This window comes from Hemitrygon akajei, chromosome 3, assembly GCF_048418815.1.
Source record: "Hemitrygon akajei chromosome 3, sHemAka1.3, whole genome shotgun sequence".
NCBI lineage: Eukaryota > Metazoa > Chordata > Chondrichthyes > Myliobatiformes > Dasyatidae > Hemitrygon > Hemitrygon akajei.
In genome coordinates, this window is record NC_133126.1 from 95,516,299 (window position 1) to 95,533,662 (window position 17,364).

At 44.4% G+C, this 17,364-nt stretch overlaps 2 protein-coding genes across 5 annotated transcripts in view; one reads left to right on the forward strand and one right to left on the reverse strand.

Moving 5' to 3' along the window:
* The window catches only part of LOC140725225 (protein-L-isoaspartate(D-aspartate) O-methyltransferase-like), a 26,821-nt gene extending 14,285 nt beyond the window's left edge, over positions 1-12,536 (forward strand). The window contains exons 5-9 of one of the 4 annotated variants that reach the window (XM_073040386.1): positions 6,019-6,123; positions 7,542-7,662; positions 7,791-7,876; positions 11,781-11,996; positions 12,296-12,536. In XM_073040386.1, coding sequence (XP_072896487.1) covers positions 6,019-6,123; positions 7,542-7,662; positions 7,791-7,876; positions 11,781-11,951 — 483 coding nt within the window. In that variant the 3' untranslated portion in view covers positions 11,952-11,996; positions 12,296-12,536. The remainder of the gene's footprint in view (positions 1-6,018; positions 6,124-7,541; positions 7,663-7,790; positions 7,877-11,780; positions 11,997-12,295) is intronic. The other 3 variants (XM_073040387.1, XM_073040385.1, XM_073040384.1) reach the window with 3 other exon arrangements.
* A 3,010-nt stretch (positions 12,537-15,546) lies between these two features.
* The window catches only part of sptbn5 (spectrin, beta, non-erythrocytic 5), a 282,529-nt gene continuing 280,711 nt past the window's right edge, over positions 15,547-17,364 (reverse strand). The window contains exon 73 of the mRNA XM_073040383.1: positions 15,547-17,149. Coding sequence (XP_072896484.1) covers positions 16,926-17,149 — 224 coding nt within the window. The 3' untranslated portion in view covers positions 15,547-16,925. The remainder of the gene's footprint in view (positions 17,150-17,364) is intronic.

Genomic DNA, 17,364 nt, shown 5'->3' on the forward strand with positions numbered 1-17,364 from the left:
ACCAGGGAACTTGTCTACCTTTAGGCCTACTACTCTGGTCATCACTACCTCCTTAGTGACAACGATTGTTTCTAGGTCCTCATCTTCCTTTGCATCTATAATATCTCTCTTTGGCATGTTAGGCATGCCCTCCAACGTAAAAACCAACACAAGATAGTCATTCAAGGGCTAAAAATATAGGTTAGAACTCTTGGGTCTACAACTACCATGGTTTAATATGTTTTGAATCTATAGTACAGAACTGTTCTGATAACTAGGGATCTGTACTAATCTGTTGCAAGTTAACCTACAAGTGTAACTTCTGTAATTTCAACCAACAGCGTTTCTGGTTTCAAATTGCTAACATAAAGTATAAAACAGAGGTGAGAGAAAATATCGGAACACTGGAAAACAATGCTGGGGAGATAGTAATGAGGGACAAGGAAATGGCGGATGAGCTGAATAAGTATTTTATATCAGTCTTCACTGTGGAATACACTAGCAGTATGCTGGAAGTTCCTGCTGTCAGGGACATCAAATGTGTGAAGTGAGAAGGTTCTTGGGGAAACTGAAAGGTCTGAAGGTAGAAAAGTCACCTGGACAAGATGGAGTACACCCCAGAGTTCTGAAAGAGGAGGCGGAAGAGATCATGGAGGCATTAGTAATGATCTTTTAAGAATCATGGATTTATGGAATTCGTTGCCACATACAGCAGTGAAGGCCCAATCATTGAAGGTTTTTAAGGAGGTGATTGACAGGTATCTAATTAGTCAGGATATCAAGGGATTTGGGGAAAAAGCCTGAAATTGGAACTAGACGGGAGAATAGTTTAGCTCATGGTGGAGTGGTGGAGCAGACTCGATGGGCCGAATGGACTACTTCTGCTCCTTTGTCTTGTGATCTTGTGAATCATTAGATTCTGGAATGGTTCTGGGGGAATGGAAAATTGCAAATGCCACTCCAAGAAGGGATCGAGGCAGAAGAAAGGAAACTATAGTTAATCTGTTAATCTGACCTCAGTGGTTGGGAAGATGTCGGAGTCGATGGTTAAAGATGAGGTCCCAGGACACTTGGAGGCACATGATAAGATAGGCCGTTGTCAGCATGGTTTCTACAAAGGAAAACCTTGCCTGCCAAATCTGTTGGAATTGTTTGAAGAAATAACACGCAGGATAGACAAAGGAGAATTGGTTGTTGTGTTCTTGGATTTTCAGCAGGTCTTTTACAAGGTGCCACACATGAACCTGTTTAACAAGCTACAAGTCCATGGTATTACAGGAAAGATTCTGGCATGGATAAAGCAGTGGCTGATTGACAGGAGGCAAAGTGGGAATAAAGAGAACCTTTTCTGACTTGCAGCCATGATTAGTGGTGTTCCACAGGGGTCTGCGTTGGGACCGATTCTTTTTAATTATATGTCAGTTTTTTGGGTGATGGAATTGATGGCTTTGTTGCAGAGTCTGCAAGGTAAGTCAAGACAAGTCAGAAAAGGAATGGAGGGATATGGGCTGAGTGCGGGTCGGTGGGACTAAGTGAGAGTAAGCGTTCGGCACGGACTAGAAGGGCCGAGATGGCCTGTTTCCGTGCTGTAATTGTTATATGGTTATTAGTCACTTTTTATTGTCATTTTGACCATAACTGCTGGTACAGTACACAGTAAAAACGAGACATTTTTCAGGACCATGGTGCTACATGAAACAGTACAAAAACTAGACTGAACTACATAAAAACAACACAGAAAAAAACTACACTAGACTATAGACCTACCCAGGACTGCATAAAGTGCACAAAACTGTGCGGGCATTACAGTAAATAATAAACAAGACAGGTGGAGCGGTGGATAGTTTTGAGGAAGTAGAGAGGCTACAGAAGGGTAGATTAGAAGAATGGACAAATGGTAGATGGAACACAATGTCAGGAAGTATATGGTCATGCATTTTGGTGTAAGAAGTGAAAGGGTTGACTGTTCTGTAAATGGAGGGAAAATACAAAGGGACTTGGGAGGCCTTGTGCAGGATTCCTTAAAGGTTAATTTGCAGGTTGAGTCAGTGGTGAGGAAGGCAAATGTGGTGTTAACATACATTTCAAGAGGACTAGAATATAAAAGCAAGGATGTAATGTTGAGACTTTATAAAGCACTGATGAAGCCTCACGTGGAGTATTATGTGCAGATTTGGGCCCCTTAGAAAAGATGTGTTGAAACTGGAGAAGGTTCAAAGTAGATTCACGAAAATTATTCACGCATTGAGTGGATTGTCATAAGAGTGTTTGATGGCTCTGGGTCGGTATTCACTAGAATTCAGAAGAAGGAGGGGTGACCTCATTGAAACCTATCAGATGGTGAAAGGCCTTGATAGAGTGGATGTGGAGTGGATGTTTCCTATGGTGGGAGAGTCTAAGACCAGAGGATACAGCCTCAGAATAGAGAAGCGTCCTTTTAGAACAGAGATTAGGAGAATTTCTTTAGCCAGAGAATGGTGAATTGGTGGAACTCCTTGCCATAGGCAGCTGTGGAAACCAAATCTTTATGTATATTTAAGGCAGTGGTTGATAAATTCTTGACTGGTCAGGGCAGGAATGGATACGGGGAGAAGGCAGGAGATTGGGGCGGAGAGGAAAATTGGATCAGCCATGATGAAATGGCGGAGCAGACTCGATGGGCCAAATGGCCTAATTGTGTCCCTATATCTTATGGTCTGACAGTTGTCAGGAACAGAACCCTCATGTAATCCATGGAATGTACTGTGCTCAGGTACAAAGATATCCAGGCTTCTTTAGACTCAACATTCCTCTTTCAAACTAGTCGCCACCACAGTACATAAGCTTGTACCTTTCCACACTGTAATCTATTCTGTTGCTAAAATGAAATCAAATTGTTGTAGAAGATGTAGAATCATTGTCAGTTAAGGACCTGCAAGGGTAAAAAGACCCTGATGGGAATTATAGACAGGCCTCTGAATAGTAGCAAGGATGTGAGATACAAATGACAACACAAGATAGAAAATGCATGTCAAAGGGGCAATGTTATGACAGTCATGGGGGATTTTGAGATTGAGAAAATCGGGTTGGTGCTGATTCTGGATCTTAAGAGAGAGAATTTGTAAAATGCTGATGAGGTGGCATTTTAGAGCAGCTTGTGGTTGAGCCCACCAGGGCATCAGCTATTCTACATTGTGTGTTTATAGTGAAGTGGATTTGAGGTTAAGGTAAAGGAACCCTTCGGAGGCAGTGATCATAATATGATAGAATTCACCTTGCAATTTGAAAGGGAGAGGCTAAAGTCAGATTTATCAGTATTATAGTGGAGTAAAGGGAACTACAGAGGCATGAGAGGAGCTGGCCAAAGTTGTTTGGAAGTGGACACTAGTAAGGATGATGGCAGAGCAGCAATGGCTGGAATTTCGAGGAGCAGTTTGGAAGGTGCAGGATAGATACTGTACATCCCAAAGAAGAGGTATTCCAAGGACACTGTGACACAACTGTGGCTGACAAAGGTTGTGTCAACAACCCTGCCAATATAAAAGCAAAAAAGAGGGCTTATAATAGAGCAAAGTTAAGTGGGAAGTTAGTGGATTGGGAAACTTTTAAAAGCCAATAGAAGGCAGCTAAAAAAGCCATAAGGAACACAAGATGAAATATGAAAGTAAGCTAGCCAGTAATATGAAAGTGGATTTCAGATATATAAAGAATAAAAGAAAGGTGAAAGTAGATATTGGACTGCTGGAAAATGATACTGGAGAGGTAGTAATGGGAAACAAGGAAATGGCAGATGAAATGAATAAGTATCTTCACTGAGTAAGACACTAGCAGTATGCCATTAATTCAAGAGTGTCAGGGGACAGAAGTGAGTGCAGTTGCTATCACTAGGAAAAGGGTGCTTGGCAAGCTGGAAGGTCTGAAGGTGGATAAGTTACCTGAACCAGATGGACTACACCTGAGGGCTCTGAAAGAGGTGACTGAGAGATTGTGGAAGCATTAGTAATGATTATTCAAGAATCACTAGATTCTAGCATGGTTCCGGAGGACTGGAAAATTGTAAATGTCACTCCACTCTTCAAGACGGGAGGGTTGCAAAAGATAAGAAATTATAGGCCAGTTAGCCTCACCTCAGTGGCTGGGAAAGTGTTGGAGTCGATCGTTAAGGATGAGGTTTCAAGGTACTTGGAGGCACATGGTAAAAATGGGCCAAAGTCAGCATGGTTTCCTTAAGAGAAAACCTTGTCTGACAAATCTGCTGGAATTCTTTGAGGAAATAACAACAGGATAGACAAAGGAAAATCAGTGGATGTTGTGTACTTCGATTTTCAAAAGGTCTTTGACAAGGTGCCATGCAGGAGACTGCTTAGCAAGATAAGAGTCCATGGTATTATAGGAAAGATTCTAGCGTGGATAGAGCATTAGCTGATTGGCAGATGGCAAAGAGTGGGAATAAAGAGAGTCTTTTCTGGTTGCCCACTGGTGACTAGTGGTGTTCTGCAGGGGTTGGTATTGGGACCGATTCTTTTTACATTGACTTGAATGAGGGAGTTAATGACTCTGTGGTCCAGTTTGCGGACGATACAAACATTGGTGGAAGGGCAGGTAGTGTTGAGGAAGCAGGGAGGCTGTAGATGGACTTACACAGATTAGGAAAATGGGCAAAGTGGCAGGTGGAATGTGGTGTTGGGAAGCATATGTTTATGCACTGGTGAGGCCTCACTTGGAGTATTGTGAGCAGTTTTTGGTCCCTTATCTAAGAAATGATGTGTTGACATTGCAGAGTGTTCAAAGAAAATTAACGTGAATGATTCTGGGATTGAAAGGCTTATCGTATGAGGAGCGTTTTGTGGCTCTGGGCCTGTACTCACTGGAATTTAGAAGAATGACACGGGAGGGGATCTCATTGAAACCTATTGAATTTTGAAAGACCTAGATAGAGTGGATGCGGAGAGGATGTTTCCTATAGCAGGGGAGTCTACGACCAGAAGGCAGAACCTCAGTGTAGAAGGACGGTCATTTATAATGGAGATAAGGAGCAATTTCTTTAGCCAGAGGGTGGTGAATCTGTGGAATTTGTTGCCACAGCCGAATTTAAGAGATTACAGTTATCGCTATCTTGCAAGACTATGAGAAGTATACAATCAGGTCCTTGGGATTTACTGCTTTCAGTCTCTAATTATATCTCTTAACATTAATTTGTTTTCTTCAAATTGTGCACCAACTCCATGGTCCCTTGTTGTTTAAAAGATGTTTTTTATGTATCTTCCAGAAAAAATATTGCTTCATTGCTCTGCTACGCCTCTTTCCCATCTCAAATCCATCCGCCTATGTCTGAAAGGGATCCCATAATTTCCCTCATTTGCCTATTCCTTTCCACGCACCAGCAGAAGCTGTTATTGTCTGCTTTTAAGTTTTCTCTTAAGTTGCTCTCAATTTTTTTTCCCTCTTTATATCAATTTTCAGGTCAACTTTTGCTGAATTCTTACTGTTTCAGGCATTTTTTTCTTCGATTTTTCCTTAGATTTAAAATGACCTTTCTCCTGAAGTCCGTCCGTTTGCTGAGCTTTCCTCCATCTGTGAGGTGCTGGGGGAGGGGAATATCTGAAGCGTGCAACACAAGTTTACTGAGGGCAGCAAGGTGATTGATCCTTCACTCTAAAGAATTACTTCCTCTCTTATCCACTCTCCAGGATGCTAATAGATCCCACTAATCTTACACAGCCTGATCTAAATTCTTGGGATTTATGTGTTGCTAGATTGCAGTATCGTAGAAAATCTACAACGGATGAGGCTGTTTGGCACATAGTACCTGTGCTGGTCAATGAGAAGCTATCCCCACCTTCTGGCACTGGACCCATGGCCCTGCAGGTCACAGCTCCTCAGGCACTGTGGGTTTCTGCTAGTTCCACCTGCTCTAGAGCCCCACCACCGTGGGCAGCTGCCATGGCCGCCAATGCCAGAGGTCAGTGTGTGCTCTCTGACCCTAGTTCTAAAACAAGGAGAGCCCCAGCAATGGCTGTCTCTCTTCATGACCCTTCCGTGTTCTCTCCCTGTTCCCAGCATGCCCATGCCCTGGAATGCCTGAAGGACCATTTGTATGAGGGGGCTCGAGCTCTGGACGTGGGATCAGGGAGTGGTTACTTGGCAGCATGCATGGCTCGGATGGTGAGTAAAGGCCTTTGACCACAAAACCACAGTCATCGCTGGTCTGGGTCCTCTGGCCCTGCTTCTGTAAACACCAGCAACAAATGCAGGAAAAGTAAAAGTAATATTTCAAGTCAAAGGCTCTTCAGTAGACCTGGGGAGGAAAGGAAAGGGGCTTGTTCATCTACGGGGAGCACTGGAGGCTCTTATAAACTACAACTAGGGTGACCCTGGGGATACGGTGTAAATCTGGTCAGTGAGAGACTGGGAGCAGTGGAGAATGAAAACATGAACAAAAGACCATAGATAGAGAATTGTGAAAAGCAGAGTAGGAAGACAGGCCCAGCACTTCAGATTGGGCATGGCCTCTACTCCCCAAAAGAGCAAGCTGAGCCAATATGACAGATGGACAACTCATAAAGCTGAATAGAAATCAAGTAGGCTGAAATTCAAAATTGAATCCCCTTTCTGGTCCATTTTCCCCCCTCTGGGAGTTGAGGATGTGCCCAGCCTGGCCTGTTGTGCCTGTCTTCCTGCTCTGTGATTCACATGTTCACAGTCTTTGTCCATGTTCTCACAGTCCAATCACTCACTAACAGATAACCCCGTTCACAGCTGATCCCAGTTTTACCTCATCAGAAACATCACACGTTCTGCAGCTGAACAAGGTTCTTTTCTCTCCTTCCCAGCTCTATTTTTATTATTTTAGATTTTCAGCATATTGACTGTTTTTGATTTTTACCTCTTTGTCATTAACTTTGGGAAACTTTCATTTGTTACTGGGATGAACCTTGGACAGACTGGCATACCGGAAGCACAGGACGGTCACATCTTCACACACGCTTCGGTGCCTAGTTCACTGGGTGTATAGCCCGGTTGCAGCTCCAAGGAGAGCGAAAGGAACTGGCCTCACTCTGATCAGTGGGGTCTTTCAGGGGAGGAGTGGATCAAGATTAACTCTACTTGGGTTTAGTTCGGGCAGGTGGTCTGTCAGTGTCTTCTGGTTATGGGGGTGGTGTGTGGAATGGAGCTGTGGGGGAGTGATTTAAGGACTGATGGGGTGGGTGTGTACCATGGAGACAGCATCTCAGAATGGGTGTGTGAGGGCGTGACAAGGGGGTGGGATGTGGCTGTGTACTGGTGTGGGGTTGTGACAGAGTGAGTGTCTTGTCTCTGTATCAATGGGACTGACCACAGTGAGTGAGAGGGCGGAGTGGAGAGGGCCCCTCGGGGTGGGTGTGCGAATGTAAGGCAGAGGGGTCAAGGGAGTGTCCTTTTGACAGGATAGGTGCTCTGTGTACTGGGGTGGTGTGGGGATGCGTGGTTCAGAGTGTGGTGGGACGGGACGGGGTTGTGCAGGTGACCCTTGGGGTTTTGGTTGGTTGGGACACGATAACATGGTACTCTACTGATGAAGACTTCTCTCTCTCTGTTGACAGGTGGGCCCCTCTGGGCTGGTCGTGGGAATCGATCACATCCCCCAACTGGTGGAACAATCCATCAGCAACATTCGGGCGGATGACCCGTCCCTGCTGGCCGCAGACAGGCTGAAGCTGATCGGTACTGAGGGAGGGGCTGGAGGGAGGGCGGGTGCTTGGCAAGGCCGCAGGGAGCGGAGCGGGGGTGACAGGAATGAGAACTAGTGCCTCGACCTCCTCCCTTACTGAGGCCTCCACTTTCCCTTCCAGTGGGAGATGGTCGCCTCGGATACGAGGAGGACGCGCCCTACGACGCCATTCATGTGGGCGCGGCTGCGGCCGTTGTTCCTGAGGAGGTAAGACAGCTTGTCCATCCTAACACTGCACTGGGCTGCAGGCCCAACCTGTACAGGCCATGAGAACACAGAGGGAGCTGGGGCTTTGTGCCGGGCTGCAGTGTGGGAAGTTGGGAGCTGTCAGCAGACAAGCTTGGTTCATCTCCTCTGGCCATCATTATTCTTGCATTGGACTTTGCAGGAAACGAGGTCACTCCTTTCAATGGGTTGGATCTGGTTAAGTGGCCATTGCTGAATCTTCCAAATAACAATAGGACTGGGACTTGTCCCTTTCAAGCCTGTTTTACTGATTATGGCTTAATTCCTTCTCTATGCCAAATCCCTGATCTTCAAAAGTTTATCCATCTCCTCTTAAACTCCCCCCCCCCCCACCCCCATGATCAACTTCCACAGTACTGAGGTAGATAATTCGAGATATTCACCCCCTTCTGTGAGAAAGGAACATTCCTAGCTGGCAATTGGTGAATCTTTGACTTCCTGACATGGTGAAATGCACTGCTTGCCTCCTCATTCAGTGACCGGGCAGCACTCAGACCAGGTGTCGGTAGGGGAGATGGAATGGTATTCGGGAAGGTGGGAATAGTGAGGGTGTCCTGGGCCAGGACAAAGAGTCACAGAGCAGGGACAGAACCTCGGAGACTGGGGTTCTTGGTTGGAATCAGGTCATCAGCGTTGCTGTGGGTTCCATGATGTGCACCCAGTGAAATGGATATCCTAGGGAGTGTGTTAGCAGTGAGATCGGGTGCCAGGCTTGTGGTCAGCACCTGGGCTGTGTGGACAGATACCTGCGTCAGGTGAGTTCACTGCTTGCTCCAGTTCCCACTGAGGCAGCTGCCATGCTGGTGCTGAAGACCCTTCCTTGTTAGCAAGCTCTTCCATGCTCAATGACCGAAGAACTGCAGTGTATTTCAGGGTAATGTGCGACTTGGTGTGGGAATATTCAGGTGGAACTGTCCTGGTCCTGGGTGGTAGAAGTGCTGATAAATGGATTAGCAGTTCACAAACTGCTTCTTCAGTGGTTTGAATCTACCTCACAACAGAAGTCTTTAATGATCTTAGAACTGTAGGAATGCTTTCTCATCACTCCCAGATAAATTATATCCCAGAAAGTTAAAAAAAATCAGGGAGGAAATTGCAGAGACCCTGATGATGTTTCGGTCCTCTCTGGCTGCGGGAGTGGTACCAGAGATCAGAGTGGTTGTTGGTGTTGTCCCATTGTTCAATGGAGGAGGAATGGATGAACCAAATACTTACCGGCCAGTTAGTTTAACTAGTGGAATCCATTCTTGAAGAGGCATACTTCACAGAAATGGGCCCCAAAGCCTACTGAAGTCACTTAATCCCCATTTTTTATTCTCTATGTTCCTGTCAACTCTCTCCAGATTCTACCACTTTTCTACACACTGGGGGCAAGCCTAACAACCCACTGTCTTTGGGACGTGGGAGGAAACCTGAGTGTGCAAACTGTCCACACAGACGATGACCGAGGTCAGGATTAAACCTGGGTCTTCGGCGCTGTGAGGCAGTGGCTCAAACAGCTGTGTGTTTTCACTCTGCTCTTCTAAGGTTTGAACAGATTTGGTATGTCGACAAATACACTCAAAAGTTTCTGTAGATGTACCGTGGAGAGCATTCTGAGACTGTGTCACTATCTGGTATGGAGGGGCTACTGCACAGGACTGAAAGAAGCTGCAGAAGGTTGTAAATTTAGTCGGCTCCATCTTGGGTACTAGCCGACAATGTACCCAGAACATCTTTGGGGAGTGGTGTCTCAGAAAGTCAGTGTCCATTATTAAGGACCTCCAGCACCCAGGGTACATGCCCTTTCCTCACTGTTACCATCAGGTAGGAGGTACAGAAGTTTGAAGGCACCTACTCAGCGATTTAGGAACAGCTTCTCCCCTTCTCCCACTGAACCCAACCACTACCTTACTTTTTGCATGATTTCTAATCTATTCAAAATACGTATTTTGTAATTTATTTATTTATCTTCTATATTATGTGTTGCATTGAGCTGCTGCTGCTGCTAAGTTAACAAATTTCACGACACATGCCGGTGATAATAAACCTGATTCTGATTCTGTAAACTTTCATTCATTAAAGCACAGATTGATCAGCATTGGACATCATGGACCTGTTAGTGAAGGTCATGTCCAGTTGATCGCATTCTTTGAGGAAGCAACTCGGATGCTCGCTGGGAGTGGTGCCTTTAATGCAGTCAATGTGGACGGAAGTAAAAAGAGTAACTGCTGAAAATACTCTGTGGTTCAGATAATATTGTTGAACAATTAACAGAGTAAAAATATTAGATCAATAGCTTCCCCACCATTGAGCACATATGCACAGAGTGCTGTCGTAGGAAAGCAGCATCCATCATCAGGGACCCCACCGTCCAGGTCATGCTCTCCTCTTGTTGCTGGCATCAGGAAGAAGATACAGGAGCCTCAGGACCCACACCACCAGGTTCAGGACAGTTATTACCCCTCAACCATCAGGCTCTTGAACCAGTAAGGACAACTTCACTTGCCCCATCACTGAACTGTTCTCACAACCAAAGGACTCACTTTCAAGGACTCTTCATCTCATGTTCTCAATGTTTATTGCTTATTTATTTATTCTTGTTAGTATTACTTTCTTTATTTATTTGTAGTTTGTTGTCTTTTGCACACTGATTGAATGCCCAGGCTGGTGAGGTCTTTCATTGATTCTATTAAGGACTTATGGAGTATGCCCTCAAGAAAATGAATCTCATGGTGGTATATGGTGACATATATGTATTTTGATAATAAATTTACTTTGAGCTTTCTATCAGAACTCTTTATAATGTATAATATGTAGATCTAAATGTAGGGGCATAATAAAAATTGGTACAGTAATAGAGTTTTATATGGTAGAAGTTTTGTATGATAGGTTGGTCATCTGGCAGAAAGCTGGCCAATGGAATTTCACCCAGAGAAATCCGAGGTGACCCATTCAAGGAGGGACTATAGAGCAAGGGTTCTGTGTACGTCCACAGGTCCTGAAAGGTAACAGAGCAGGTCCACGTAGTGGTCAAGGGGGAACATCCTCTCAGATTTTTTAAATCAGCCAATGTGTAAGATGTAAGAGCAGGAAGTTATTCTCGGACTGTATACAGTGCCAGGTGGGCCACCGCATGAGAAATCCATATAGTTCTGGTAATGAGATTACAGGGGAAGTGTTGCTACACTGGAGAGGGTGCAGGTTTACGACCATGTTGTTGGGATTGAAAAATTGTCCTGGAGCCATGTCTCACTCAGCAGGCTCTAGCCCACTATCAGTTACCCAGCTGCACAAATCCTTCCTGCCAGCACTTGATCTGTAGCTTTCTCTGTCTTGTCAATTTAATTTTGTTTGCATACTTCAATATTGTGAGGGTCTTTGTTTTCAGCCCATGCAGTATGTTCCAAGTTCTAATCACATCCTGGGTGAAAAATCTTCTTCCTCTGATAGCCGTCTAACCCTCGGCTCTGTACCTTAAACCCCTGGCCTCTGGTTTTAGGCAGGGATTGTTTTCTCTGGACCAGGAGATGCTGAGGGGAGACTTGACCTGGGTGTATAAAATAGATAGAGGGTCAGAAAGCAGGAGGCAGAGGGTTGAACGACCTGGTAGAAAGATCAAAGGGGAGATGAGGAAGGTGTTTTCCCAGAGGGTGCAGGGGTCTAGAACTCAGAAAGGATGTTGAGGCAGAGACCCTCAGCCTGTTTAGATGTGGAGTTGAAGAGCTGGGACCTGCAAGGATGCAGATACAGTGTTAGAAGTGGGGTTAAGCTAGGTCTCTTTTAATGAAATGGCCAGATGGCCTCCTGCATCCTAATTTTCCATGGTGCCAAGTGTGAAGGCAGTAGGGGTGGGTCACAGCTCTTCCCCTTCTCTCCCCCACAGTTGTTGCAACAGCTGAAGCGTGGTGGTCGGCTAGTCATTCCTGTCGGTGGGAGAAACAGCCAGTTACTGCAGCAGTACCACAAGACAATGGATGGCAACATCACCCACACGCCTCTGATGAAAGTGATTTACGTGCCCCTGACTGACCGTGAGAGCCAGTGGAGTGGGTAGGTGAGCTCTCGGGAGAGGTGCTCCGGTGAAGGTACACAGTGTCGGGTAAGGTTAGCGGTGTGAGTGTGTCTGTCTGCTGAGGGACGGGTGTGAATATGAGTGGGGGTGTCACAGGACCTGAAATGCACGTTGGTGATTGCTTACGTGGGTACGTTGTGGCCATGTGGAGAGGTATGGTTGGAACAGGGTGTTGAATACTGATCGCTCTGTTGGTATGTGTGTGCAATGCACATCATGTTGGGAAGATAGAGAGAATGCTTTGTTGGCAGGAGGTGCATGTGTAACCTTTGTAAAGGTGTGTCCCCTTCCCTGCCCATCACTAATTGTTCTCTGCCTTTGAACAGACGTGAACTGTGATGGCCCTACACCTGATCTTTAGCAAGGCAAGGACGGCTCGTGTGTTAAACTCACCCAGTGCCTCAGGACGGACTTCTGACTCTCCATGGAAACGATGGAACATGGGCAACATCCGGGCTGGTGAAGGATACACATTTTCCATGTAGCGAAGCAGATTTAATGGGATAATCTGAATGTATTGGTGTGCAGTGTGGAATCAGGAATAAAGCGCCCTAGACAACTCTCAAACCGAGTGTGTTGTCCTTTGGTCAGAGCAGTAAATGCTCCCTCCTCTAATCAGCCCCCATGTTGAAAGGGTTAACCTATTATGTGGTTTCAGTGCATGGAGGAACCTCAGCTAATGTGAGCCCATTTATTTTATCCAGCCAGTCGTTACAAGGCTGGCCCATTGACAGAATAGGGTGTGAGAACTTGCTGTAGAGTCCCGATGTTTCAAATGATGAGACAGCTTTCCACGTATAGCAAATCAAACATAAAAAAGGATATTAAGGTAAAGGAACCCTTGGGATACATTGACCTAAATATGATAGAATTCACCTTGCAATTTGAGAGGAAGTAGCTAAAATTGGATATATTGGTATCACAGTTGAGTAAATGTAACTACAGGGCCATGAGAGAGGAGCTGGCCAAATTTGATTGGAAGGGGACCCCAGCAGGGATGATGGTCGGGCAGCAATGGCTGGAGTTTCTGCAGGCAATTTGGGAAGTGGAGGACAGGTCCATCCCAAAGATGAAGTCTTAAAGAAAGGATGATGCAACTGTGGCTGACAAGGGAAGTCAAACCATAAATACAAAAATAGTGGGAAGCTAGAGGATTGGGGAGATTTTAAATAAAATAACAGAAGGCAACTAAAAAAGCAATAAGAAGAGAAAAGATGAAATATAAAGATAAGCTAGCCAATAATATAAAAGATTATACCAAAAGTTTCAGATATATAAAGAGTAAAAGAGAGCAAAGAGTGAATATTGGACCACTGGACAATGAAGCTGGAGAAGTAGTAATGGGGAAACAAAAAAATAGAGGATGAACTGAACAAGTATTTTGTGGCAGTCTTCTCTGTAGAAGACACCAGTAGCATGCCAGAAATTTGAATGTCAAGGGCAGAAGTGAGTGTAGTTGCTATCAATAAAGAGATGATTGGGACGTTGAAAGGTCTGGGGGTAGATGCATCGCCTTGACCAGATAGACTACACCTCAGGATTCTGAAAAAAGTAGCTGAAGAGATTGTGGAGGCAGTAGTAATCTTACTATGTATCACCCAACTCTGAAATGGTTCTGGAGGACTGAAAAACTGAAAATATCACTCCACGCTTTAAGAAGAGAAGGAGGCAAAAGACAGGAAATTTAAGTCAGTTAGCCTGACTTCAGTGGTGACAAGATGGTGGAGTCCATTATTACTGATGAAGTTTTAGGGTACCTAGTGGCACAGGACAAAATAGGCCAAAGTCAGCATGTTTTCCTTTAGGGGAAATCTTGCCTGACAAATCTGTTGGAATTCTTTGAGGAAATAACAGGAAAGACAGGCAAAGGAGAGTCAGTGGACATTGTTAACTTGGATTTTCAGAAGGCCTTCGCTGATCCAATTTATCACATTTTCATCCAGATCATTGATATAGATGACAAACAGCACTTGGAACTGTGGAATATTAGAATGCAGGAGGCAATCTGGCTAATCATATCTGTGCTATTTTATTAAAAGAGACCTATCTTAACCTCTCTTCTAACACTGCATATGTATCCTTGCAAGTCCAAGCTCTTCAACTCCACATCTAAGCATGCTGAGGGTTTCTGCCTCAACGCCTTTTCAGAGTTCCAGACCCCAACACCCTCTGGGGAAAACGTGTGCAAATTTTGTATGCACTTTACCAGCTCACCACAGATCCCACATGACCTAATCTTCTGGATCAGCTACTATGAAGGAACTTGTTAAATGCTTTACCAAAGTCCATGAAGAGAACATCATTGCCCTATCCTCATCAATCATCTTCACCATCTCTTCAAAAAACTCAAGTCAAACTTGTGAGACAGAATCTCCCCTGCACAAAGCTATGCTGACCTTCCGTGATAAGTCCATACTTTTCCAAGCATAAGAGTGTCCTGTCCATACAAATCTTTTCCAATAATTTCCCTAACGCTGATGCAAGGCTCACTAGCCTTTAATTTCCTGGAATATTCCTATTGCTCTTATTAAAATAAAGGAATAGCAATGGCTATCCTCCAGTTTACTGGGACCTTGCATGTGACTGAGGCCCATGATCCTTCCTTACCTCCCTGATTAGGGACAGTATCAGCTATCAGTCAAGTAAACTTCTGAACTGCTTGCCATGTATTGACATTTCTTAAAGAAGACTAATACTGTACACAGTAATCCATATGTGTCACCAGTACCCTTTGTACCCTTCTTACCTTTTAATTCAATAAACACTAACAATGTGAGAATTTCTAATTACATGTACTGTCCACATATTAGACTTCTGTGAATCTTTCATGAAGACACCCAGGTCCGTCTGCAATTTCTCATCAATTCCACCATGACAGACAATTTATAGTTTGCCATATTTTTCTTTCATACTTAACCTGTCTAAATTCTTCGTTGTCTCCTTACATTCTCCTCACAACATGTTCCCTTTTCATCAACAGCAAATTTAGAAACTGTTCCTAAGATGAAAAGAAAAAAGTGCTGAAAGTATTCAGCAGGTCAGGCCACATCTGTGGAAAGAAACAGACTTAAAGTTTCAGGATGAAGATCAGTTCTGAAGAGGGTCCAAAACTTTTAACTCAATTTCTCTTCCCACTCATAGCCTGCCGACTGTTCCTAGCATTTTCTGTTTTTATTTTAAATATATGGCGCCTATAGTTTTCTTCTGATTTTCACTATAGCAACCATAGCTTTGGTGCTTAAAAACAAGGCAATTATATAAATTTTTCAAAGGCAGAGCCCCAGCATCAGTCTCTATACCACACCACACATTGCATCTTCCCAACTAGAGATAGTTGCTCTGTTTCCTGTTAACTGTCAATCTTCTGCACGTACCAGTGTGTTATCTTCTACTTTGTACCTTCACTTCCCTCAATAAGCTTTGATTCAGCACCTTTGTCGAATACCTTCCAGTAATCGCAAGTTCCCATTATCCCTACGTGTTGATCTGACCACAGCATCTACAGTATACTTTGTGTTTACTATCCATAACACTTGTTGCTTCTTCAAAGAACAACATCCCCTCACTGGAAGGAGGAAGCTAGAACAGCCCAAATAACTCCATGCAAAACTCACTTTTAATTTTTAAAATTTTGACAATGAGAGAATGACATTGCTTGATATCAGGGGTTTGTCCTGGTATAAACAGCCAATCTAAGTTTACTGACTCAGGTAAGCATCTAGCTCGACGGCTGCTGGTCACCGTTCCCCAGAGGTACGGGAAGCTGTTCTTTCTCTGAAGCACCCACCTGAACCATTTCCACTCTACGAAGAACTGATAAGTGGCTGTCTAACCACAGGCTGTGTGAAGTCCAGCAGGAATGGGATCAGTCACCTCAGAAAAAATTCTTTCTGCTAGCCTGTGGGTAGAGTTAACCTTGCATGGGGATTAAGCAGCCATATTCCAATTTACAGGACACAGCTGATTAATTCACTTCTTTCATCCTTCAAGTTGAACCATGCAGCATGCACCAAAGTGAGCTGACCCAGAGGCAGAACCTATCTACATTTCAATTGGACCCCTGTGTCATTATGTCCCTATCTTCAGAAGCAGCAATAATTTCACAATTAGTTTTGGAAAACATAGTAATTAGATTGCCCAGATCAACATATTGATGGGGATCAGATAGAAAGCCAGAGGGAGGGGTAGGTCAGCAGCTCTTCAGCTTCACCCTCCCATTCAGTAAGATCATAACCCATTCCCATCCATTTTCTGGACTTCCTTTGTATCCAAGAATTTAATGATTATAGTCTTGCATGCCTTCAGTGATCAGCAGCCAAAGAACAACAAAGATTTACAGTCTCTTTTTTTCCTCACGGCAGAAACCTCAACCCCTAATTGTAGACCTGTCAGGAGCTTGCGTTGTTTACTGAGGTGAGCTTTCATTGATCTAAAAGACAGGGAATATAGGTCAGTCTCATTTGTTCTCTCCTCGTGGAGCTGATGCAGCACTATTTACATAGTAAGCATTTTCTTCCTTTGGTAGAGGCCAGAATCACACAGTGTGTCTGATGTGAGCTCACCAAGTACCTGTGCAATTGTAGCAAGCATTCCAAATACCTTGCAGTGAAAGGGAATGTTATATTTGCCTTCTCAATCGCCTGGTGAACCAGATATCAATATTTACTAGCTTCTTAGTTGATAATTACAAAAGATAGAAAAAATATATCCATTTCACCACACACTTATCTAGATTTGATTTTGTGACTTGGAACGGATCTTCCATTCATCTCTTTGCTTTATTTTCATCAAATTCACCAATCACTAGCTTTGGAGGGAGCTAATACACAGAGCCAGGTGGACACATTCACAACACAGGCTCCATATTGATCACCTGCCATGCCCAGGTGAAATCTGGCCCTGCGCAAATCCCAATTAAATATATTACAGTCAAAGAATGAGTCGGGTATCTTCAAGTTACTTCTTTCCAAAGAAGCCCTTGAAGACATTTTTTCTCTTCTTCTTGCCCTCAGCGTCCATGTTCTGTGCCTGGTCCAATGCTGGTGTGCTACTGGCTGCCTCCGCCTGCTCTGAGCCCCAGGTCTTCCTCCGGTTGTCATCCAGCTCTCGGTTTTTGGAGCCACTAGACTCCCTGTAGTCCACCCGCAGGTCAGGGGTACTTCCCAGGGTCTTGCTACTACCTAATGGGTGTAAGAGATTGGAAGAGTTCAGGAAGCTATACCCTCTCTCTCAGAATGGCGTTTTCAGCAGTGATGACTGACTGAGAGCATGCAGTGCAGTTGTGTTTAGTTCAGGTCGTTGGGAGTATTTAAGGCAGAGTTTGATCAGTTCTTGGTTGGACAAGTCATCAAAGGTTATGGAGAGAGCTCCAGGGAGTGAGGCTGAGGAGAGGAAA